The sequence below is a fragment of the Carassius auratus genome, chromosome 36 (genome assembly GCF_003368295.1).
Source record: "Carassius auratus strain Wakin chromosome 36, ASM336829v1, whole genome shotgun sequence".
Classification (NCBI taxonomy): Eukaryota; Metazoa; Chordata; class Actinopteri; order Cypriniformes; family Cyprinidae; genus Carassius; species Carassius auratus.
Genome location: NC_039278.1, coordinates 11,359,738 through 11,383,756, shown reverse-complemented (window position 1 = coordinate 11,383,756; position 24,019 = coordinate 11,359,738). Strand labels below are relative to the sequence as shown.

At 36.5% G+C, this 24,019-nt stretch overlaps 3 protein-coding genes across 3 annotated transcripts; all 3 read left to right on the top strand.

Annotated features, from left to right (window-relative positions):
- Nucleotides 1-342: 342 nt before the first annotated feature.
- On the top strand, nt 343-5,552 carry LOC113055699 (lumican). Its single transcript, XM_026222090.1, has 4 exons — nt 343-613; nt 1,007-1,634; nt 2,188-2,505; nt 4,638-5,552. The coding sequence occupies exons 2-4, from the start codon at nt 1,019-1,021 to the stop codon at nt 4,787-4,789; spliced, it is 1,086 nt and encodes a 361-aa protein (XP_026077875.1). The 5' UTR covers nt 343-613; nt 1,007-1,018; the 3' UTR covers nt 4,790-5,552.
- An 8,255-nt stretch (nt 5,553-13,807) lies between these two features.
- Nucleotides 13,808-19,028, top strand: prelp (proline/arginine-rich end leucine-rich repeat protein). Its single transcript, XM_026221364.1, has 3 exons — nt 13,808-14,064; nt 17,255-18,237; nt 18,315-19,028. Exons 2-3 carry the CDS (start codon nt 17,259-17,261, stop codon nt 18,476-18,478), a joined length of 1,143 nt encoding a protein of 380 aa, XP_026077149.1. The 5' UTR covers nt 13,808-14,064; nt 17,255-17,258; the 3' UTR covers nt 18,479-19,028.
- Nucleotides 19,029-21,108: 2,080 nt separating this feature from the next.
- Nucleotides 21,109-23,184, top strand: il19l (interleukin 19 like). Its single transcript, XM_026221366.1, has 6 exons — nt 21,109-21,158; nt 21,282-21,460; nt 21,949-22,011; nt 22,145-22,297; nt 22,733-22,807; nt 23,019-23,184. Exons 2-6 carry the CDS (start codon nt 21,302-21,304, stop codon nt 23,100-23,102), a joined length of 534 nt encoding a protein of 177 aa, XP_026077151.1. The 5' UTR covers nt 21,109-21,158; nt 21,282-21,301; the 3' UTR covers nt 23,103-23,184.
- Nucleotides 23,185-24,019: the final 835 nt, after the last annotated feature.

Here is a 24,019-nt window from a genome sequence, read left to right as displayed (position 1 = left end):
CTGTCTGAATGTAACCATTGCTCTCTGTGCTAGATGTTCCAGAGCTGACTGCTCTACAGGGCATGTCTGCGAAAAGAAAATACACAGCCTTCAAACATACTCCCCTTTCTCACAGGCTCAATGACGTGATATTACAGATCATCATTCAGTGGCCTGAGGCTGTTTATTTTACAGTATGTGGTTTGCATAAGCATTAACATATGATTTAGCATCAGTTGTATATTACTCAAAATCAAGCTCTGGAGGAGAAAGTCCCATTAAATCAACAACAGGATTTCTATCCACACATTATGTGATGATATTAAGTCTAAACGATTTTCAATCACATCTGCTTTGTTTGTAAAGATTGCCCTTTCTGCTCTGCCAGCACACATGTTTCTAACAAATGTTGTGCAGTGGTTAGACTCAAACCATAAGCTTCCGAGACAGGTTGGAAAAAAAGGAGTGAGAATAAGCTGTATGGAAGAAAAGGCCATAGCTGACTGAGGAATGTTTCAGTAGCCGGGCAAAAGTCTTCAGGTTGCCCCGTTTAAACGTCTACAGAGATAATCTCGACAAATCGACCGCTCAGAGGCTCTTTTTACTCAAATTGGTCGGGGAAGAGAGGCTTAAGGTATGCACATTCCTCTCACATACGTAGATGATGCATGTGTTTGTAACGTGGCGAAAGAGAATGGAAAAAAATTGCATTAGTAGCATTTTTAGCCTCTTGCATATTGACATAGAGAAATAGAGATTATAGAGACAAAGTTGTATTTGGAACATTAATATAATTAAATAAGAAAGCAAAAGCTCTGCTGTTGTAACTTACAAAAAAGCTAAATGTTTTTATGTATCTTTCTCTAAGAGGTACGGGTGGAAGCTTTTATTTATTGCAATTACTGTAGGTGAAATTAAGCTAATTTATTTTTTTTAGAAAAATAAACTCCATCAAGGGTTCAAAGTATCAATGTTTAAAGTTCTCTATTAAGGGTTCTAAGTCATATGCTGTTTCTGTTTCATTTAGGCAGGCAGACAAATGGATATCAGCTCAATCTTCTTGTTACTCTCAGTGTGTGGGTCGACTCGGGCCTTCACACTGGACTATGGAGGTGTACCACTCTGGATCAACCGTTTTTTGGGAGAGCCGAGTGTGTTGACTTTGAAAGATCGGATGGATCCCGGCTGGTTTCGTGCTGTGAACACACAAAGTTGTCCCTTGGAATGTGATTGTCCTATCCAGTGGCCAACAGCCATTTATTGTGACCACAGGGGCCTTATCCAGCTTCCCTCTGGCCTTCCGTCCCCCACACAATACCTGTTTCTCCAAGGGAATAGCATTATGATCCTTGGATCCAGAGCATTCGCCAATGCCACCAACTTACGCTGGTTGATCTTGGATCACAATCAGATACTGAGTGAGCAACTGGATGATGTGTTGTTCTTCAATCTGACCCGCTTGGTAAATCTTTTCATAAATAATAATAGTCTGACAAGGGTGCCAGTCGGACTGCCTAGAGGACTTAAGCAGCTGCGACTCGCATATAATCACATCGAAAAGATTTCTGCAGGTGCTTTCCAAAATCTGGAAAATTTAACTTTACTTTTGTTACAAGGTAATCGTCTGAAGACTATTGAAGAGGGTGACTTGAAAGGTATTCATTGGTTTTTACATTTTTCCAACACATTTAAAAAAATTAATATAGAGATGCACTGATATTAAAATTCTGACTGGTACCAATAAACCAGTATTTAAAGTATTTTTTATGACCGATAACTGATAAATGGTCGATTTTAAAAATGTATTTGTCTAAATGTTTTTCAAATGAAACACTAAAACTTCAATCATTCTAAATGCTACAAGTGAATTAAGGCTTCACATTATACATCGACTATATGAAATTACTATTTTGAGATTTGCTAAAGATTGCTTTTAAAAGTATTAGCTTTAAACTGAGGTTTAAATGTTGGCAAATGTAATCTTAATGTAACAAAAAAATAGTAACTGAGAATGCATAATATCCAAATCAACCAACACTGATAAATAAATAAAATACAATACAATAAATCTATAATACCTAATCTGATAACCGATACTCTGACCGATACATTGTGCACCTCTATATAATTCATCAGGAAGTATTAAGTTAACAGAAAACAAAGTTAATCAACTCTTGTGTTAAGTCTATCTGTTATGTTCTTCACCAGGTCTTGGAGTCCTCAACCTCCTGGATCTTAGTCACAACCTCCTGGAGACTTTCCCCAAACATCTGCCTCCATCTGTCCAGCAGCTTTACCTCTTCAACAACTCTCTGACTGGCCTGATGGGAAATAGTCTTCATGGTTTTAATGGACTCCGTTATCTACGGCTCGGACACAACAAATTGAGGAATGAAGGGCTTGACCCTGGTGCATTTAACCTAACATCTCTGGTAGAGCTGGATCTTTCATATAATCAGCTGACAGAAATCCCAACAGTTCCCACCACCCTTCAGTACCTCTACCTTGAGGTTAACAATATCCAAGGTGAGTCGATGCAAGGTTCTCGATTTTTCACATACAAAAGCACTGAGGTTTGTTCTTTAGCACTGCACTGAGGAGAAAACAGCGCTGTTAAATTTCAACGTGACACAGGAAAATTTTCAGTCCATGAAAGCGTTTCATGCCAAGTCTGATGACTGAATAACTGTGAATAGACACAAGACAGAGAACCTTATTTTTTAGACATTCTCGTGCTGATGTTACATAAACAAAGCTATCTGCAAATTGCTCCAACAGAACTTGGAGAGAATATGACACTTAAATCTTACTGCAGGTTTTCTAGAGACAAGATGTTTATGGTGGAAATAAAGCACTGCTGGCAGACTTCAGGAAACCATGGATTGGTTCTGATCTACAAAATCACTGCAATGTGGCAAACTACACAATTTCATTATCGTTTGAGAACTAGCATTATCTGAATTTGAATTGAAACACTCGACTTTGGGAATCTATCTTGGTCTGTACATTCATTAACTTTTCTCAACTTTCAAAATGTTTAGACAAGGCTTGAATTTCACTTTATTTTAATTATACTTAAATCCCAATGACAATTCTGCATTCTACAGCATTTGCATACAGTACTGAAATTTAAGAAACATTTTAAATTCAATTATAAATCCTTCACAAATCTTCCTGGTATGCTAAACACAAATTTGTAAGCTTGCCAAACGCGTAACTGAGAAATGCTCAAATGTTTGTGCCCTGATCAACGGTCTTACAGAATAAAGCTGTGTTCTCTGGCTGATGAAGTAATCCCTGGCATGAGAGACACAACATTTAGACCCAGATGGGCCATGGGAAAAATGACGGAAAATGTGACAGGATTTTAGAAGAGAAATAACAAACTTTCCCTCCTCACTCTCCCTTTGCCCCTTTCCCGCTCTTTAATGTGTTTGTCACAACATGTTTGCAGACAGACACATCCTGGAGAGACGCAAGTTGACTCCAAAAAGTAGGTTAGCTGAAAGCAAAGGATTGAGAGAAGAAGGAAGGTTTGAGAACATCTGTGAATACTCCAAAAGGAATCCACATGTGCTTAAAGCACAGTCTGTTCTCTCCCCCTCCTCCTCAGCAGCACGCTGAGCTTAGTTACAAGAGCTGTGCCTCTGGTGGACAGCAAAGACTTCAGCAGACGTTTTTTTCTTTTTTTTTTTTCAGGCAATGGTAATGATTCATGACTTTGAACCACACAATAAAGCCTTGTGCCAATAACAGTGGTTTACCAGCTCAAAATTAAGTATGATATTCTAATTATTCACAAGCCACTGTTAAAAATTATAGAACAGAGGAATGATATATTATAATCGGCATAATATTATAATCTAGAAGTGGAGGTTAGGAAACGGTTAAACAACCTGTCGGATCTACCTTCAGAAAGCAAATGGAAAGAATGTAATAGAGAATGTATTGACCAGCCTCATTCAAATGGCTCCAGTCTGAGGGTGGAGACGATATGTTTTTTGTTTTTTTTTCATAGATCTTCTATTGCTGGTCTTTGATTCTTTGTGCTGAGAAAAGTCTTAAAGCCACCACAGATAAATTATAGTCTTTCAGTTTAAGACTCATGAACTACAAGCCTAGCATTGACAGCCAGATGCCTAACTATTATGCTAGCATCTCAGTCAGTATATCTGCCCACTACAGGTTTTCTCTTGTGTTCTCACTAACACTGAAGGTGCCAATGGCAGCACACCTGTAACTTCTTTACACGGTACTGGGAATCAGCTCCTCCTGTTTATGAAGGCTGCCGTTTGACTGGTGTGTGATCCAGTGAAGGATTCATGTCTGCTGCCAATTCTCTGAAGCAGCATGTCACATCAATGGCTGAATATGTTGACCTCATTGCTATCTCTGTCTTCAGTAAATAGTGGAAGCGGTAAAGCAGTGCCAATACTTCAAAGCAGATGGACAGAGAGTTGGGAGTAGCAAACAGCTTAACAATCTTCACCTGTTTGATAAAGTAACTTACTATGAAAACCAAGTGGGACAAATATGAAAATATGTAAAATGTATATATATATAGCAAACACAAGTTTTTATGTTTTTTAATGTTTTTATATATAGCAAACACATGACGCTGCGCGCCAATTAAATTCCCGATCTGTTATGTCTTCCAGAGTTCACTGTAAGCAGTTTCTGCAGGACAACAGGACCCACATCTTATTCACGTATGAAGATTCTGAGGCTGGACGGTAATAAATTGGAGTATCACAAGCTGCCCCCTGATTGGGTGTTCTGTCTACGTGTCCTCCATAACATTTATATTTGATCTGATATAAGCTGTCAATGTCTTAAGCAGTTCTAAATGTTTAGGCTTTCTGAAAACGTTAAAATACACACATGCAATGATATACTATATTATAACACATATGTATATTTAGAGTACATTAGAAAACATGACAGCAGAATAAACTGATCAGTGTTCGAGGTGTTGATGTTTTGAATTTGAAGAATGCTATAAATGGTCTTACTATTACTGTTTTAATACTGTTTTTATATGCAACAGTATTTATTAATGCTGTTTTTACTCTGGATGTACTGTATATGAGCATTCATATTTGATTTTTTATGCAAGACAAGTCTTTCTCCTTGTTCTAGTCTTGACTTCACATGTTCTAAGTATATACAGTAATTAGAAATAATCAGACTGTTAAACATGTGGATAGAGACTACTGTTCAAAGTTTTATTTTTTTTTTAAGTCATTGCCGCTGAATATTTGGCTTTGCCATCGCAGCAATACATTAAATTTTAAAATATATTAACATAGAAAAGTGATCTTAAATTGTATTTTTTCACAATATTACTGTTTATACAGTATTTTTTTGTTTTACAAATACATGCTTGGTGAACATAAGAAACTTCAAAAACCAATACAAAATCTTACCAACCCCAAACTTTTAAACAGTACTTATAGTCTGTTACCTATAGTCTGGAAATAAAGTCATTAATCCATCACAGTGGCACCTCTTGTAAAATTTTAATATATTTTCCCCCAACACTTAAAAGTGAGGTTCTAAGATTCCAATCAAAATAAAAGCCCTTTGTGTCAAATTATATTGTCATTTATAACTATTTTCATTTGTTTTCTACAGTAGTTTAGATTGAGTTTCCTCTGTTTGTTTTAACTGGAATTTGATGGAGCTGAACTGGAACTGAAATTCATTTTCATATCATATAATATCTCACAGCTCTGCTGCATGTTCAGGTCTGGCAATTGTGGCATGAAAGAAAAGCGATATTCACAATGTCCATCTTAGTACACTGCACTGCACTACTATCAATGCTGTCAGGAATATTGCTTCTGCCAAGGCTGAACACACTACAAAAATGATTACATCCTCTATGTGAATTAATCAAAGAGCATAAGACAATGTCTATGACAAAGACAAAGTATTTTGTGAAAAGCACTTCTGGACTATCACTCTTTGGACACAATCATATTATTGTGTGTCATAAAGAACAATTGCAGGTCCCTCAGTGAGTATCCCTGAGCAAAATTAGTTTAGCCAAACCAAAAATGACCTCTAAAAGAAATGTTGCAATGATAGAGAATGATATGCCTTGGTGTCTTCTGTTTCTTGTATAATGTTACTCATTCAGTACAATGGATATATTAACACTGTCATATTTGGTTGCTGTTAATTCAGGTTAACTAACCAAACTTAGGACACGGTAGACATATAAGAGAGTAAAGTCGACCACAACATTTTCAACAGAAGAGCTCATTCTCGCCAGTCCAAAAGAAAATAAAAAAGTAAATAGCACAATAATGCTCAAATTAAACTATCATTTTGCACAACAGTCCTGTCACAAGTGCTACTTATAGTTGGATCAACAATAATTTCCCTAAAAACCTATGTTTGATCTATAAATCCAAACAAAAACTGCTCCATATCTAAAAGGCTGCAAGTTAATGGACCATGTGTTCAAGATGCCGTAACTCCCTCTAGGAGGTTTTTTTTTTTTTTTGCAAATGCTGAGCAGCCGCAGATCAGCCTGTTTTGAACCTACATTCCGGATTAGAATAGCCATGACAGCACAAAGAGTTTGAAGCAGGAGGATAAATAAAATGTACAGCATTTTCAGGTATGAAATACATACACCAGTCTAAACACAGCCAGTCAGTTTTCTTTAGAGGCTCATGGGTAATGATAATATACAGCTGTGTTATGGTGAAGTCATTAGTGAGGCAAAAGACAGATTAATTTCACCTAAGAAGGAAGAGGTGGTCCCACTACAGACTCAGAAACAGGGGCCCTACAGGGGACCTGCCTATGACGGTAATTAAACATGTATTGAATGCCATACAGGCCCAATAAATACAATCTTTCTTTACTTAATCAAATAACTAGAAATCCACATCAATGTATTAACCATTTATGTTCCAATATAAATCAGTCAATTATTGTATCCTGTATCTTCAATACTTGAGACAAAAACATCAGGTCAGTTCATCCATCTGGCCCAAAGAATATCATACTAAAAATGTACATCAATACAAAATCAGTCCAAAGTAAATATGCAATTAACACAAGAAACAATCAAACACAACCTATTCAGATTGTTTGGATTTGTTTGTTTGTTTGTTAATTTAGATTTTTGATTGAAGCCATTATAGGCAATGCAGTAGCAACACTTCTTTTCTCACTGGGAAAAAGTCCCAGGACCAAACAGGCTCATAACAAAGCAAAACAGCATTCTTCTAGAAATGTTGTCTCTGGTTATCCCTTCCACAGTGTAAAACTGACTGAAACTGAACTGTTTTTTAGATTTGTTAGTTTGTTGTACTCCACCTAAACATCCATTTTGTTTGACTGATATGATATTCAGACAAGCAGTGCAACTGCATTTATGATATGTTTTTTTATATATATTTTATTTTTATATTTATATTTTAAGTAAACATAGAGTAACTTACATATTAAGACATATTTTGTCTATTTTTACGGAGCCCCGGACATGGCATGCAGGAAACAGTTGTAGGCTAAATCGTGTGCACGATTTACAAATTCATTCCCTCAATGTACTAAAACGTGCACACGACACGATTACTATTGCATTTCCTCTATTTACTATTTCGTTCACTTGATTTATAAATTGTCCGCACGATTTACTAATTCGTTCCCTTGTGTGCACAATTTAGCAAATCGAGGGAACACAATAGTAAATCGAGTATTAGTAAAGCGTGTGCACAATTTATGTATTTTTTCTTGCATGTCATGTGTGGGGCTCCGTATATTTTTGCTCTGCCACTGAAAATAATAACAAAGAAAGCCACAGTATACTCTAACAATAATCAGAATAAATCAGATACTTAAAGGAACTCTCTACTTTTTTTGAAAATAGGCTAATTTTTCCAACTCCCCGAGTTAAACAGTTGAGTTTTACTGTTTTCAAATCCATTCAGTCGTTTTCCGGGTCTGACGGTAGCACTTTTAGCTTAGTTTAGCATAGATAATTGAATCTGATTACACCGTTAGCATCTTGCTCAAAGATGACCAAAGAGTTTCTATATTTTTCCTATACAAAACTTGACTCTTCTGTAGTTACATTGTGTACTAAGACAGATGGAAAATGGAAAGTTGTGATTTTCTAGGACGATATGGCTAGGAACTATACTCTCATTCCGGCGTAATAATCAAGAAACTTTGCAGCCATACCATGAGTGCAGCAGTTGCAGTGATATTATGCAGAGCCTGAAAATACTCCCCAGCTAGGGACTATTTTCATGTATTAGTTAAATAATACACAATAATTGCAGCATAATAATCTATAAATGAAATTTAACCTCTAACATATACCAGATCTACATGCAATGATCCTGCTGCATTATCACACATTCTGTTATGAATGGAGCAGGTAATGAGCTCTAGCTTTATTTACTTGGACCACTTCCCAGAAAAACCCAGTCTGATTAACCCTTAAGGAGCAATTACTCATATACAGTATGAGACTGCTCTGATATTTTGCTGAGTTCGCATTCTCTACCCAGAGGGTTTGCCAAGTTTGGTGGTTATTGGTCTCCGGCACTCTGGGTGGGAGAAATAGCTTGGTAAGCAAGGATCCTAATGAATCCCAGTCTGATTACATCAACCAAACCCCATAAACATCATCAAAATTCTCATGATTGCCACAGCAACAGCATTACCAGTCTGACGCTTTATTAATATAAACACAGAGGAAACAGCTGGGGGGTAAAACTGTTTGTGACACATTGCCAAGCATCTTCTTCTGGTCCCAAACTTTGTTCTGGGTTGCAGACTTACAAGGAGTAAGTCTTGATGGTTTGGTAAACATGATGTAGAATGAAATAAAAATTAAATGCACGTTTATGTCATTATAGGAAGCATAAGCCGTACCCCAATGATTGTGATGTTCACACATACAGTGCGTCTGAGCTTGAACATTTGTCAATCATTAGTGTCTCTCTGATAAAATCAACCCAGATGGCAAGACTGCCAGATCAGACACACACAATCATCTGCCAAGCATATGACGAACTAAATCTAACACACCTTAGCAATATCAGAAGAACAATGTGAGTGAACTTGCTTCAAGATGCGCACGGTCTGTTCAACTTTGCAACATACGTATGACCAACCTTGGGTGTTGTATACTCTGTGCCAAACAATTAAGCTCTTGACAATAAATCTCAAAGCATGCAATTAAGCTTGATATGCAAATAAATGTAAGCTGTAAGAGGAAGGAAAGTCATTTCCTTGCCAAAAGGGTACTCCAGTTTCACCCTTTCCAGCCTTTTACTTTTAATTAACAACAAACTTTGGGTTTGCCCCAGATGACAATGATACTTGCTTAAATAATACAGTCTTGGCAGAGATATAATGTTGTGCCATGCACAAAATCTGACCTAAATGATCTCACAAGGTATCAGAGTAAATGTAACAATGACTCATGTACTGTGCTCAGTAAGAACCATCATGACACATGGACAAACTCACCCATTATAACACTGATGTAATGAGGTTTGAGAGAGACCAGCCTGTGGCTGAATAGTAAGGCCATTCTAAACATTATTCATTATGTCAAACACTCAGTTAGAGTGAATGAGTTTTAGGATTTGAGATTAAAAGGGACAACACCCTAACAAAAGATCTCACAACATATGAAAGTGATCTTCCTAAAAACAGACCAGCACCAGAGACACTTCTTCACATATCACAATTCATCAACAAAAGGAACAGAGAAAAATACAATATGAAAGTAATTCAATGTGTCCCAATGTGTTTACTTAGAAAGTGCTGAACTGGAACTTATGATTTATGTACAGTACAGACCAAAAGTTTGGACACACCTTCTCATTCAAAGAGTTTTCTTTATTTTCATGACTATAAAAATTTTAGATTCACACTGAAGGCATCAAAACTATGAATTAACACATGTGGAATTATGTATGGAATTATTTACAAAACAAAAAAGTGTGAAACAACTGAAAATATGTCATATTCTAGGTTCTTCAAAGTAGCCACCTTTTGTTTTGATTACTGCTTTGCACACTCTTGGCATTCTCTTGATGAGCTTCAAGAGGTAGTCACCTGAAATGGTCTTCCAACAGTCTTGAAGGAGTTCCCCGAGAGATGCTTAGCACTTGTTGGCCCTTTTGTCTTATGTCTGCGGTCCAGCCCACCCCTAAACCATCTGGATTGGGTTCAGGTCCGGTGACTGTGGAGGCCAGGTCATCTGGCGCAGCACCCCATCACTCTCCTTCTTGGTCAAATAGCCCTTGATGCCTTCAGTGTGACTCATAGTCATGAAAATAAAGAAAACTTTTTGAATGAGAAGGTGTGTCCAAACTTTTGGTCTGTACTGTATACGTAAGTGTCCTTTTTTATTGACCATCATATCTCATATGAAAAAAAATAAATAAATAAATATATATATATATATATATATATATATATATATATATATATATATATATATATATATATATATATATATATATATACACACACACACACACACACACAGGGATGCACAGAAGCACCGGGCGCACCAACCATTTTTCCCATCCTTTCCCATCCCATCCAACCAGCAAAAGTGGATTCTGACATGTTCCAAATGCAATTGTGCTGTTCACTTTAGACAATGCACTCAGATCGTTAAATCAGGGCCCTACAATTGTGACATTTTACTGTAAATGCTATTTCATTCATCACAATGTGTCTTTGTATCACACAACTGCAAAGGTTCTCATCTTTTCATTATAAAAATATATTGATTAAAAATCATGATTATTACTATGCGCATGTGATAGCTGATATAGGGGTTATTTGTGTTGGATAATTATGGGCCTGTATAGGTCTCTGGGCTGTTTAAGAGCTCTAATCAATCCCTGAATGAAGTTGACCACTATTACAGCCCAGGAATGTATGATTCTAATTAAGCACATATGTGCAAGTCTGGGACATTGCCAGTGATCTCAGGTGAAGACAACACTAAACAGTCATTTTAAAACCTGTAAAGGACTTACAATTCTAAAACACCATATATAACAGATGTAGTTACTCCAGATGTTGAAGTCCTTTTAGGTTTAAAATATAAGCATGGGCCTGACCTCGCAGTGTAAATGTGCAATTGTAAGTGAAGGAGATAAATAGGATTCAATGGGAGTAATGACCATGTTTTCAAAATCATGTCACCACTCTGCAGATGCAGCTCTCTGAAAGCACAAGAAAGAGAGAAATGTAAGTCTGAGAGAGATTACCTAAAACCTACAGCACTTGGAATCACAAAAGTCAGACAATCCTAAATAAGGCAGGTCACATGTTTTTTTTTTTTTTTTTTTTTTTTACTTCAGAGAAAATCAGGGATACATCACCCAAGTATGCAAGAAAAGAAGGGGGAAAAGAAAGAAAGAAAGAAAAAAGGAAGCTGTCCAGTACTCTGTGGTTCTAAACTAAACAAAAAGCACATGATTTTGATGAAGTATCCAAAGGATCCACGTGATCGGGCAGAGGATGCCCATAAGAAAGAAAAATCAAAAGTGAGATCTCTTTAACATCTCAAATATTTCTCCTAGACAGAAATTAGGTTACTTTAACATTGAATGGAGATTTTTGTTTGAGTCTCCTGCTTCTCAAACTTGTCTCCTGAGACAAAAACTCTTACACTCTCACAATGGTCTTTAAAGCCTTAGAGACACACTTTGCTCAGATATTTCTCCTAGTCTAAAGTCTAAAGGTGGTTTCATATTTTTCTCCTTTAAAGCTTTAGAAGAGATCTCAACAACATCACAGACTGTGCACAGGCATTTCTAGCTATAGCTATTAGCTATAGACTCTGGGTCTCTCATATTTGACTCTTTTAAAGCTTTAGAATAAATTTAGTCAACATCACACTTTGTGCTCAGATTTTTCTCCTTAGCTAAAGACTCTGGATCTTTCACATTTGTCTCCTCAAAAGTTTTAATTTGAGATCTCAAGAACATAACACACTGTGCTTAGATTTTTCTCTTTAGCTAAATAATCTGGGGGTCTCATATTTGTCTCCTGTGATGCATTAGAAGAGATCTTAACAACTTTACAAAGTGTGCATCAAGTCAAGTACTTGAAAGATACTAAATAAGGGTGGGGGGGTGATAAATCCATAAGAATCACAAGTCTCCTGAGGTTAGAAAGTTTAAAATATTCCAATATGTAATCTTCCTTTTATAGGCAAAATTATAGAAAAGGTAGTTTTTGATCAGCTGAACAAATAATTAAACTCAAATGGATACCTGGACAATTTTCAATCTGGTTTTCGACCGCATCACAGCACTCATTAAGATAATAAATGATATTCGCTTAAATTGTGACTGGTACTGCTAGATCTCAGTGCTGCGTTTGACACTATCGATCATTACATACTTCTACAGAGACTGGAAAACTGGGTCAGGCTTTCTGAGATGCATCTCAAATGGTTCAGGTCATACTTAGAAGGGAGAGAATATTATGTGAGTCTGGGAGAGCATAAGTCTAAGTGGACGTCCATGACATGTGGAGTCCCACAAGGCTCAATTCTTGCACCGCTCAATTCTAGCCCCATTGACTCCCTCTGCCAAAGCATTGATGAAAGGTGAATGCATTCCTTGAATCTAGGGGTCAAACAACTAAATATCAAGTCAGGAATCTTGGTGTGATTCTGGAGACAGACCTTAGTTTCAGTATTAATGTCAAAGCAGTAACTAAATCAGCATACAATCATTTAAAAAACATTGCAAGAATTAGATGTTTTGTTTCCAGCCAAGACTTGGAGAAACTTGTTCATGCCTTTATCACCAGCAGGGTGGAATATTGTAATGGTCTCCTCACTGGCCTTCCCAAAAAGACCATTAGACAGCTGCAGCTCATCCAGAACGCTGCTGCCAGGATTCTGACTAGAACCAGAAAATCTGAGCATATCACACCAGTCCTCAGTTCCTTACACTGGCTTCCAGTTACATTTAGGATTAATTTTAAAGTACTTTTACTTATATATAAGTCACTAAATGACCTTGGACCGAAATATATTGCAGACTCACTGAATATAAACCTATAAACAGACCACTCCGATCACTAGGATCGAGTCAGTTAGAAAAATCAAGGGTTCACACAAAACAAGGGGAGTCCGCTTTTAGTTTGACGCCCGCGGTTGAAATCAGCTTCCAGAAGAGATCAGATGTGCTAAAACACTAGTCACATTTAAATCTAGACTTGAAACTCATCTGTTAAGCTGTGCATTTATTGAAAGAGCACTGTGCAATGGCTGAGCTAATTGCACTATATTTTCACAGTTTTTTTTTATGTAAAATCATTTTCTAACTGTTTTTTTAATGAAGTAATTTTTTAATCATTTTAAAAGTTTTAAAATGGCTTGTTTTGTTAAATGTGCTATATAAACAAACTTGCCTTGCCTTGCCTTGCCTATAATGTAGTCTTGATAGAGATTGCAGGACAATAAAGAGATATTCTATGTTTCTTCCACCACATTCTCTGTTTTGACTCTTTTTTTCTCAAATATTTATCATGTCTCATTTGTGTTTACTTCAATTTCTTTAAGAGAAACATCTGAAATGCTGTTGATACTAAAATGAGAGAGATATATGAGAATCTCAAGTCTCCTGAGCTTAGGAAAAGCAACCAATGAGCAAAACATTTTTCCTATGGGATGGTAATGGAAAGAATTCTGACCCCACGCTTTCTGTATTGATCTCCACCCCATCCCACTGGCCCTGTAGTCCTCGATACACACCCATTTACATGCATCAGTGTGTACAGCAGGGGAGAACAGATCCTAGTGTTAAGGGATGGATGTTTCGATTTAATTTGGGCCACTTTCCCTGAAGGCGGAGCAGGCAGACAGAACTGTTGACCTTCACAAGGAAAAGAGGGAAAGACCCAATAGGCAGCCTGCTTAGCAGAGGAGAACAGGGGAAGTACGGAGGAAAGAGGGGGAAAAGAAACAGAGTGAGAGAGGAGGAGAAAGCAAGGTGGGAGAGCAGAACTCAGTGAGAGTGAAGTGACAGCAAGACGGATTCATCAAACGAGGGCAGGAACCAGCAACAGGTAAGAAATGTTTTGTTTCTTCAAAACAGCCATAAATCAGTCTCAAAGGAGACAAGCAACATAAATACATACATAATAATCAGAAAATCTGTGGATGCTTGCAATAAATAGCACATGAATTTAGCCATTTATTTGGTCCTAAAATCCGCATTCTTTAGCCAAGTGTCATTTATTCAGTTTAGTTAGAGCTTATGAAAATAATGGCATGACTACTTTGGCTGTACTTTTGGGTACTTGTGCACGAACTAGAGCTTAATTAATGCCCAGATTTTTAACATTAACATCTCTGATTGCAGTGCTAAAACATGCAAACACTCTCTTACAAGCTTTGTTCTCAGTTTTAATACTTAGATGTTTAGAAGATATATAATATATATATAATATAATACAATTAAACCAATAGTCAAAAAATTTAAAATAAATTAAATATAGATTAATAAAATAGTCAAACAATAATGAAACAATAAATTATAATACTAATTATAGGAATAATATAAATATAATAAAAATAATAATAAAAACAAATATAATCAATAAAAAAATCACCAATTATGCATTGTTCACCTGTCTGTCTTTTGACCACCTGTCCAGGTCTATTCTCTTGTCTGATTTATCAAAGTCTTGTTAGTGTGTACATTTTAAGACATACTGTACCACACCAGTTGAAAACAGTATGATAAAAATACCCAACAGTGCTGATTCCATTAGCATCTCTTACATTCATCAAACTTAATCATCTTGCACCTGATATGTCAGGAGAAGCTTTCTCGTTGGCTTTCTGCTAGCAGACGTGTAATGTTTCTGGTATGATCAGTTTCAAAACCATTATTCTCTTGGGTCAGAAATAATATATCCCAGAGACCTCTTTTCGTCTTTTTTGACCTCTAAACAAATCTAAAACTCAACAGTTCCCTCCTATTTTGAGCCTTTCCAGCACTGACTCATTACATGTTTTTGTTATTATGCATTTGTCTTATGCCTAGTAATGACCTAAATCTCCTTATATGGTCACAAATATTATTTAGCTTTGTTAATCGACATTTCTGAATAAATCAATGCCCAGACAGGGTCACAATCTCATTTGCACCCCACCTAAAGCATGGCATGCAGAAGAGAAGAAAACAAATCAACATTTTCCCAGGTTTCCTTTCTCTCGAGGCCTAAACCCTGCTGCATGCTCTCCATGACCATGCAGCTGACACCCAAGCCAGGAATTTTCAGCCAAACATCTGATTGTGATCCATCAGACTGCCCTGCTCCTTGTTTCGTGCCTGTTTGTGAGTCTCTGTATAGGATGCATAAAATATCTAATTTCACCAGTGAAATGATTCATCTAGGCTAAACGATGTACAACAGGGATGTTTTTAAGGGCCTGGTCCATCTAATCAAATCAAACCTAATATTTGACAATAGGAAAACCAGTGTGAACAAGCATCACAGTGTTTACATATCTGAGACATTTTAACCCAAAAGCTTCATCTGCTTAATATAATTTCACTCATTTTTACCATCAAGTTTCCAGCACAACGTTTTTCACAAGCACGGTATAAAAGAGTAATAAGGAAGCTCCTGATGGGAGCTCAGAGCAGAAAAAAAAGATGTTGAAATATATCTGTCTGTTTATTTTACAACGTTTATTTTATGGTTCAGTGGAAATATCTTTCCATAGTAAGAACAATGATTTTCAACTTGAGATCACTTCCCAGAAGTCAACCTGCCAATTTTTTTTTTCCTAGAGTGGTTTAAAATCATTTATGAAATTATGTGGACCCTGAAGAATCAAAGAAAAAAAAAATCTGGATTCTGCTTTGTATAAGAAGTTAGAACATTCCTAAAAAGAACATCTGGGCACTTCTCTAAAAATAAAAGCTGAAGCACAGTTAGATAATCAAGATAATGATCCAATACATATGCAACTCCAGAGTAGAAGAGCCAAAAAAACAAGTATAGTCAAAGTTCACATGACCAAAGGAGATGTGGCATAAAATCGTGTAGAAGTCTAGCTTTAAAACCTTTTTTATGAGAAAGTTAAAGTCCAACAAAGACTGATAATGAATTAGGAAAGCTTTTGTAGCATTTATAGTTATTACTTAGGAGTTAAGAAGCCGATAAAGAATCCTCAGTGAGACTATTTGGCCTAATGAGAGGCATAATTAACATAATGAGTTTTGAAATATGAGTTATATAAATTAAAAAAGTATCAAATAAAATGTTTTCATTTTGTCAGAAAATAAAATCAAGCTACATGGCTCATTTTTATACTTTGTACTGCCTGTAAATTAACTTAATTATAAAAGCATATATATATATATATATATATATATATATATATATATATATATATATATATATATATATATTAATCCTCAAAGAAATTATGTAATGTTTTCACTGTTCCACCAATCAGCAATTCAAAAGTGGTATTTGTTCAATAAGACTGACACATATAGGTGCAGATAGCATACTAACGCTGCAATTATTCCAGCCATTGGTTTCCTCTAAGCTCCCCTGGGTGTCCAGTACTGTATGTTTCCCTCATTAAGACTCACTCTTTCCTAGGTCTTACGTTGCACAATAGAGTCTTTATCGGAGCCCTGCGCAGACAAACCTGTAAATCCAGAGCTGCTTTTTTTTCTTTCTTTTTTTGAGTCTGTAGAAGTCATAATAATCCAGCCTAACTGGAAGAGTACATGACTGCGTGCTTTGACAAAGATGACATCAAAAATAACTTCAGAGTCTGTGGCTCTGTCATGCCAGACTTGATCAACGGTCTCCATAGCAAAGTCTCTCATTTATGTTTCTATTTCTTTGTTTAAAAATCCCGGAAACATCACACATGTCTCCCGTAGAACTTTAAAAGAAATAAAAAAAAATGTTTCAATCTGTGCTATTTATTTTTCAAAACACCAATGAGTTTAATCAAATGAAGTCAGAGATGCCAATATGACTTCTTATTAATCATCAAATTCTTCCAAAAAAAATTTAAAGCCTACATTAAAATTATAGTGCTCTTATTTAGCTATTTGTAATCAGGATTTAAATATACTGACTTTTAATTACTTTTATCTTGTGATATTATGTTGGCAAGAAATGGCAGATTTAAATGCTAATAAATAAAAAAAATCCTTATTTGTGAATGAACTGATATTAAAGCACAATGACAACGTTTTCTTGCTGCTTCTCTGTTCAGGACCATGAAAGCTGGGCTCGCATACTGCTCTCTTCTTGTCTTTCTTCTGATCACGGATGTCTGTGGCCAGCGAAGACCAAAACCAAAGCCTGTCCGTCCGCCTACCACTAGGAAACCTCCTGCTCCCAAGAAACCTGCTTCTCCTGCCCCAAAGTCTGAACCCGAACCCCAGGAACCCACAGACTTTCCCCCTCCGATCCTAGGCCCTCCTTCTGAATTCCCAGACTGTCCCAGAGAGTGTTTCTGCCCATCATCTTACCCAAATGCCCTGTACTGTGAAAACCGCAACATCCGCAAGGTCCCGATCATCCCGTTCCGCACCCACTACCTGTACCTACAGAATAACTACATAGACCAAGTAACCCCAGACTCTTTCCAAAACTGCACTGAGCTTAAGTGGATAAATCTGGGAAACAACCGTATCCGTTCAGTGGAGAAACATGTGTTTGAGAAGCTGCCAAACCTCCTTTACCTTTACATGGAGAGGAACGAGCTAAAGGAGGTGCCTGATGACTTGCCGGCCGGTCTGGAGCAGCTTAGACTTAGCCACAACCAAATATCAAAGATCCCTCCGGGAGCATTCAGCAAGATGGAACATCTCGCGCTTCTGGATCTCCATCACAACAGGATCAGCGACAGCAGCTTGGGCAAGAACATCTTCAAAGATCTGAAGAACTTGATTCAGCTCAACCTGGCCCACAACATCCTCAGGAAAATGCCTGTGAATATACCAAAGAGCCTTTTCCAACTGTTCTTGGACAGAAATAACATTGAGGAGATTCCACAGGGCTACTTTAAGGATTTGACAAACCTGGCCTTTGTGAGACTTAACTACAACCAGCTTAATGACAAAGGTCTTCCAAAGTTGGTGTTCAACGTGAGCTCACTGTTGGATTTGCACTTGTCCCATAACAAGCTGAGTGCTATTCCCCTGTTCAACTCCGAGCTGGAGCAACTCCATCTCAACAACAACGACATTGAGAGTATGTACATCCGTTTGACTTGTTATTGTGCAACAGAACATTTTCTCCAAAAATAACACATTTACTTGTCTTTGCAGGTGTAAACGGCACTGAGATCTGTCCCTCGGATTCTCTCAACATGCATGATGAGAACGGAGCACCCAAACTGAGATACCTGCGTCTGGATGGCAATCACTTGAGTCCTCCGGTTCCCTTAGATGTCATCATGTGCTTCAGACACCTTCATGCTATAGTAATATAAGATGGTTTTAGTGATGAACAGATTGCAGCATGCCTGTGCACAGCCAGGCCTTCCTGTCTACTTGACAGTACTGATTGAATCAAACAGTACCGGAGAAAACAAGTACAGAATGCATTTTTAAACAATGCATTTTTTTCCTCTATTTTCAGGAATGTTTCATTGTGTAACCTAAAACCTTTCAATGTATCATATTTATTGAATTTCCTGCCTTGAATACAACTGAGCATGAGTATTCTGCATGAAACGTTTCTATGTGATTATACAGAACAGAAGCAGCAGCTATGGCTGAGCTGAATTAATTAAACCCTAAAAATAAAGGTACATTAACGGACGGACTGTGCAACAGACAACAAGCGTAGTTACAATTAAGTAGTATAGAGTAAGATAAGACGAAGCAAAGTGATAAACGGGGGAATAATGTAACTACTGTGTAGTTGAAAATGCCCTTAATGTGCCTGTGTTTTTAATGAACTGTGTGTAGTCCTGCCTTTATCTTGTGTCAGTTTTTCTATATAAATAAATATGTATTAAAATAACCCTCCATTTCAACAGACTTGTTTTTAAAAGTCATATGTAGAATCCGCCTGCTTTATTCAATGCTTCACGTGACATGACATAATATAACTAGAAGACAAGCAGGTTTAGTGTATAATTCACTATAAACTCTTAAAATTAAACGTTCTAAAAGTAGGTTTTTCGCAAAGATGCCATAGCAAAACCAATTTGGGTTCTTTAAAAGAATCTTTCACTAAAGTAACACTTTAGTTTAGGGGTCAGTTCTCACTATAAACTAGTTGCTTATTAGCATGCATATTACTAGCATATTACATTTGATGGCCATATTGCAAAACCCTAATCCTATCAAATACCTACATTTAACAACTGCCTTACTAACCATTAAGCAGTAATTAAGTTAACCGAGGCAAAACTCTTAGTTAATAGTTAGTTTATAACTAAGTGTAAGTGTGACCAAAGAACCACTTTTATTCTTACATAAACTTTTCTTAAGCCAAATTTACATGGCACAATTTTATTTTATGATTATAGTGACATCTTGTGGGAACTTTGTACATTATATTGAGTGATGCAGTTTATATTGAGTTTTCTAAATGCTTAATGCTATACCTGATAAAAGAGATGTACCACTGAAATCATGTTTCAGATTCCCATATATGTTACTGATGAATGACATAACATAACGCAATAGTACAACCAGGGACTTTCTATAGTAATATCCAGTGATGATAAATTATTACTGTTTTTTCAGTTCTATTATTGCTCACTTACTGCAGATGAATTTAGTGTTTCAACATCTTTGAGATTTTCAATGATTAATCAAACAAGTATTTTATGTAATATGTTTCCTTACAGGGCAAAGACATTTCCTCGCACAAGCTACCGGTATTGCAGTATTACAGGTTTGATTGGCAGTCATTCAGAGCAACCGATGTTAGGAAGGACAAAAAGAAAACAAACAGCCTGTATTATAAGGAAACATAGCAAGAAAGGTCTGAACTTATTTCCTTTCAATGAAGCCAAACAGCAGTGCTCTACTGGAGCACATGCTTTAGAAGTCAAGCAAAGCTGGTCAGTTGATCAGGAAATAGTCAGTAAACAAAAAGAAAATTCACAAAACGCACTAATGTCAGGAAGAAATTAGTTTCCACTTTAAAAAAAAAATGAAAACAAATTAACTTAATGTCAAATATGAAAAAAAAAGAAAAAAAAAAAGAGGAAATTAGATTTTTGTAATTGTTCATGTGAACTAGATTGGAAAGGAAACTCCAGACTTTTCAGTCAGTCTTTATCAGATGAAATACTCACATGCAATGATTCCGAGATGTTGGTAAAGCTAGTAAACTAAATGTCCTAGATTTAAATTTCAGAAGTGATATGAATTGGACAGTTATCACACAGCCCCTTATCCATGCGGGACTGTCCCTGTGGTAAGTGGAGTAATAAAGGCTGCTAAATAAAGAATAACCAAAAAATGAGTAAAAACAGTATGCAAGCTTTCTTCCTCGTTATTGTTTAATAAAGATTATTGTTAAAATGTAAATACACATACAAAATACTTTCTAAAAATAACTTATTTCAGTACGTATCAATTTCCAATACAATACACATAGCAATACCCAGTACAACTGTTTTCATAACTGAAGGTAATTATAAATATTAAGCATCAAGTCAGCTTATCAGAATGATTTCTGAAGGATCATGTTACACTGAATACTGGAGTAATGAAAAATGAAAATTTTGCTTCGCCATCACAGAAATTGATGATACCACACAATATTACTGGATTTTTATTATTACTATTATTATTATTATTATTATTATTATTAAAACTCATAATCTTACCCCCAAATTTTAAATGGTAGTGCATAATGTATATAATTGCCCAACTACACAGTATAACATGCCACTACAGGTATAGCAAGATTATGTACGTCATAAACGGTTTGAACGGAAGTCCTTCATCCCTTCCTGCCAATTTCCCAAAGTGATGAATTAATATTCTTGCAAAGACAGACACTTCCTCTTACTGTAATGGGAGGTAGAAAAGAATCAAGGAATACCTGTCGAAATTCCCCTCCTGTCCCACTATAAGAGCACCTGCCATCACCATACAGAGGTGCACATCATTCTGTGAAGAAAAACACTCCTTGGACCTCACCAGGTAATAATAAATGATATACAGAATATTTACTCGATCCTATATGAGAATGATATAGCACATATATTATTCCATTTATGTAGCACATATATACTCATGTTTGGCGGTTTTGTTTTTTTGTCCTAGGCTGAACTGTCAGAATCAGAATGAAGGACTTGTTCATCATATATAGCATGTTTGTATGCACCATGCTGTGTGGTCTATGGGACACAGCCCAGGGTCGGGAGCTTCACCTGGGCAGCTGTAAAGTGAACATTCACACGCATGAACTCAGGCACCACTTCCAGCACATCCGTCAAAGCATGGTGAGCACGTTTACAGTCTAGCCTTATTCATGTATTAGTCACAGCATTTCCTTCTGTTATAATAGCTGGTGGTGGTTTGACATATGCTTAACTTGCATAAATGTGCCAAGTCCATTTCGCTCCATAACAATGACATCATTGGTGATGTCAATGGATTTTCTTGACAGGCCTGACATGTCAACCAACAGGTTATTCATTTATTTTAAGTTCTTCCACTCTGCATGCCTAAATCAAAAGAAAAACAATGGCCTTTTTGCATGACAAAGCAAAAAAAAAAGAGCGAAAGGAATACTTCAGTTAACCCCTGGAAACTCCTGCCAGTGTCTTCTTTGTCAGGCTGACGAATCATATCCCTTGCAAAAACAGAGCAGAAAATTCCCATAAACATTGCCATTTTTAAGGTGGCCTCATTTTATTGCATCTGGGCTTTGAGGTTGTGTAGTGATTACAAAAGTTCTGCAATCGGATAATATCTTGTGTTTTGACAGATTTCAGGAGATGACCACAAGGGAATCAGATTACTTAGAAAAGACGTGATGAACAGTATGCAGGTAACATTTTTTTCGATTCTCTTTTTTGTAGGGCCTGTAGCGTCATCATTTTTGAAGAATTAAGTGATCAATTAAAATGTACCACATATTACTGTCAGAAAAACGGTGATTTATGTGTCTTCCCTATTATTAGGCTACAGAAAGCTGCTGTTTCCTCAGGCAGCTCCTTCACTTCTACCTGGATAAGGTCTTTATCAACTACAGCAGCAGTCATCCTTTACATCGCAGAACCACCAGTGTACTGGCCAACTCCTTCTTCAGTATCACCAAGGACCTGCGAGTGTGTGTATGTAACGCTACTAGTTAAAGAAGCTTTTTCAAACTGTTGCAACCATAAGACAGGTGGGAAAAGAAATCGGAAAGTCCCGCACACTGTTGTAACTTGCAAATCTTTTTACAAAGGTCAAGGTCAAAGGCAATTGAATGGCATCAGAAATCCCTGCAGAAGAAATTTGACCAAAAATTTAGTATGCTACAATATTTGGGACTTTTCCATTTTACCAACTATGACCTACAAACCTGTCTGTGAAAGAATGGACGTGCAAGCTGTGATTATCTACGTATGAATAAACAACTGTAAATGAAATCAAGCTCTGTGTATTTTAGAATATTATTGGAGGATTAGGGGCAGGTGGGAGCAACAGCAACAGGGATAGAGAGATGTTTCTGGAAAGATTTGAGAAGACTAATCTAATCATGTCACTTTGTTTCTATCCAAAAGCATGCTAATGCACACTGTGAGTGCAGTGAAGATGCCAAACAAAAACTGGCAGGAATTCAAACCATGTATGACAAGGTAAGAGACGTAATTTACTGACAGGACAACTAATAACTAGACTTGCCACCACAGATATTTTTTTAATCTTTTGTTTGATCTGAAAATACTACAAGAGGCTCAGTTTAACACATTTCAACATATTTAAATAAATTCCCCCAAATTCTACTGACTTTTCCCTCAAAATCGGAACATAAAGTGAAAGAAAACATAACTTTCCTTTGTCTTTCAGCTTGATCTGGCAGCAGGAGCAGTCAAGGCCATCGGAGAGCTGGATACACTACTTGAATGGATAGAAAGTTTCCAACACCATTGAAAATACACCAAGACCAAACTTATGTAAAGCTAGATATTTATTATATTTCTAAAACAGGTAGATTTGTATAGATTCAAGAACAAGGAATCCTTACTACTTGACTCTAAAAACAGTTTTAAAAAGATTCCTTTTGCAGTGTGTGAGAATAATTTATTTATAATTAACTACATTTTGGATCAAATTTTTAAGCATATTTGCATGATATATAAATGTCATGCTGCAAAGTAGACCTTTGCGGTCAGTTTGTGATCTGTGATTTTCTTTGTATTGTTGTCTTTTATAAAAAAAAAAAAATGTAATTTATAAAATAAAGATATATTTAAGCTGTTATGAATTTCCCTTTTTTATCACAAAATCATTTAAGGTTCATTAAAACACATTATAGGAAAGGATACATGTATCATATTTGGAGTTTCACCTTATAAGAGTAAACATAAGTAACCATATTTGTCATGTTTATACTAAACTGAAACAACCCAGATGTTAAGAGCTGACACATGCTGTTTCAGCGAGTCATCACTGTGTTTTCTGACAGACCTTTTTATCAGGTGGCTACAAAAAACACAAACCGCATTTATCACTGACTTTCCAATTAGTAACAGGTTCACTGCTATTCATATCAAACAAGAAGATACTGAGGCACAAATTCGTCATACCACGTCAAATTCGGACTTAATTTTTGACAGTGCAAAGAAAAAAAAGGAAAGAAAAAAGAAATGATGCAACATTTCTGTTAAATGTTGCTGTACAGCTGAATTCGGAATACCAATCGACAATACTAAGAAACAGCAGAAGAATATAGTAGAATATTCATCCCATGCATTCATTTTCCAAACCACTTATCCTCTGTAGGGTCATGGAAAAGCTGGATGTAGCGACTCGTAATGTAATAACTGCACATAATGTAAAAACTGCAC

What these genes read in the sequence shown, in the direction of transcription:
- il19l (XM_026221366.1), top strand. Translation starts at nt 21,302, where the DNA reads ATGAAGGACTTGTTCATCATATATAGCATGTTTGTATGCACCATGCTG. An exon ending in AGCACATCCGTCAAAGCATG is followed by an intron (nt 21,461 to 21,948) that starts GTGAGCACGTTT and finishes GTGTTTTGACAG; the next exon opens with ATTTCAGGAGATGACCACAA. An exon ending in TTCAAACCATGTATGACAAG is followed by an intron (nt 22,808 to 23,018) that starts GTAAGAGACGTA and finishes TTTGTCTTTCAG; the next exon opens with CTTGATCTGGCAGCAGGAGC.
- prelp (XM_026221364.1), top strand. Translation starts at nt 17,259, where the DNA reads ATGAAAGCTGGGCTCGCATACTGCTCTCTTCTTGTCTTTCTTCTGATC. An exon ending in CAACAACAACGACATTGAGA is followed by an intron (nt 18,238 to 18,314) that starts GTATGTACATCC and finishes TTGTCTTTGCAG; the next exon opens with GTGTAAACGGCACTGAGATC.
- LOC113055699 (XM_026222090.1), top strand. Translation starts at nt 1,019, where the DNA reads ATGGATATCAGCTCAATCTTCTTGTTACTCTCAGTGTGTGGGTCGACT. An exon ending in TGAAGAGGGTGACTTGAAAG is followed by an intron (nt 1,635 to 2,187) that starts GTATTCATTGGT and finishes GTTCTTCACCAG; the next exon opens with GTCTTGGAGTCCTCAACCTC. An exon ending in TGAGGTTAACAATATCCAAG is followed by an intron (nt 2,506 to 4,637) that starts GTGAGTCGATGC and finishes TATGTCTTCCAG; the next exon opens with AGTTCACTGTAAGCAGTTTC.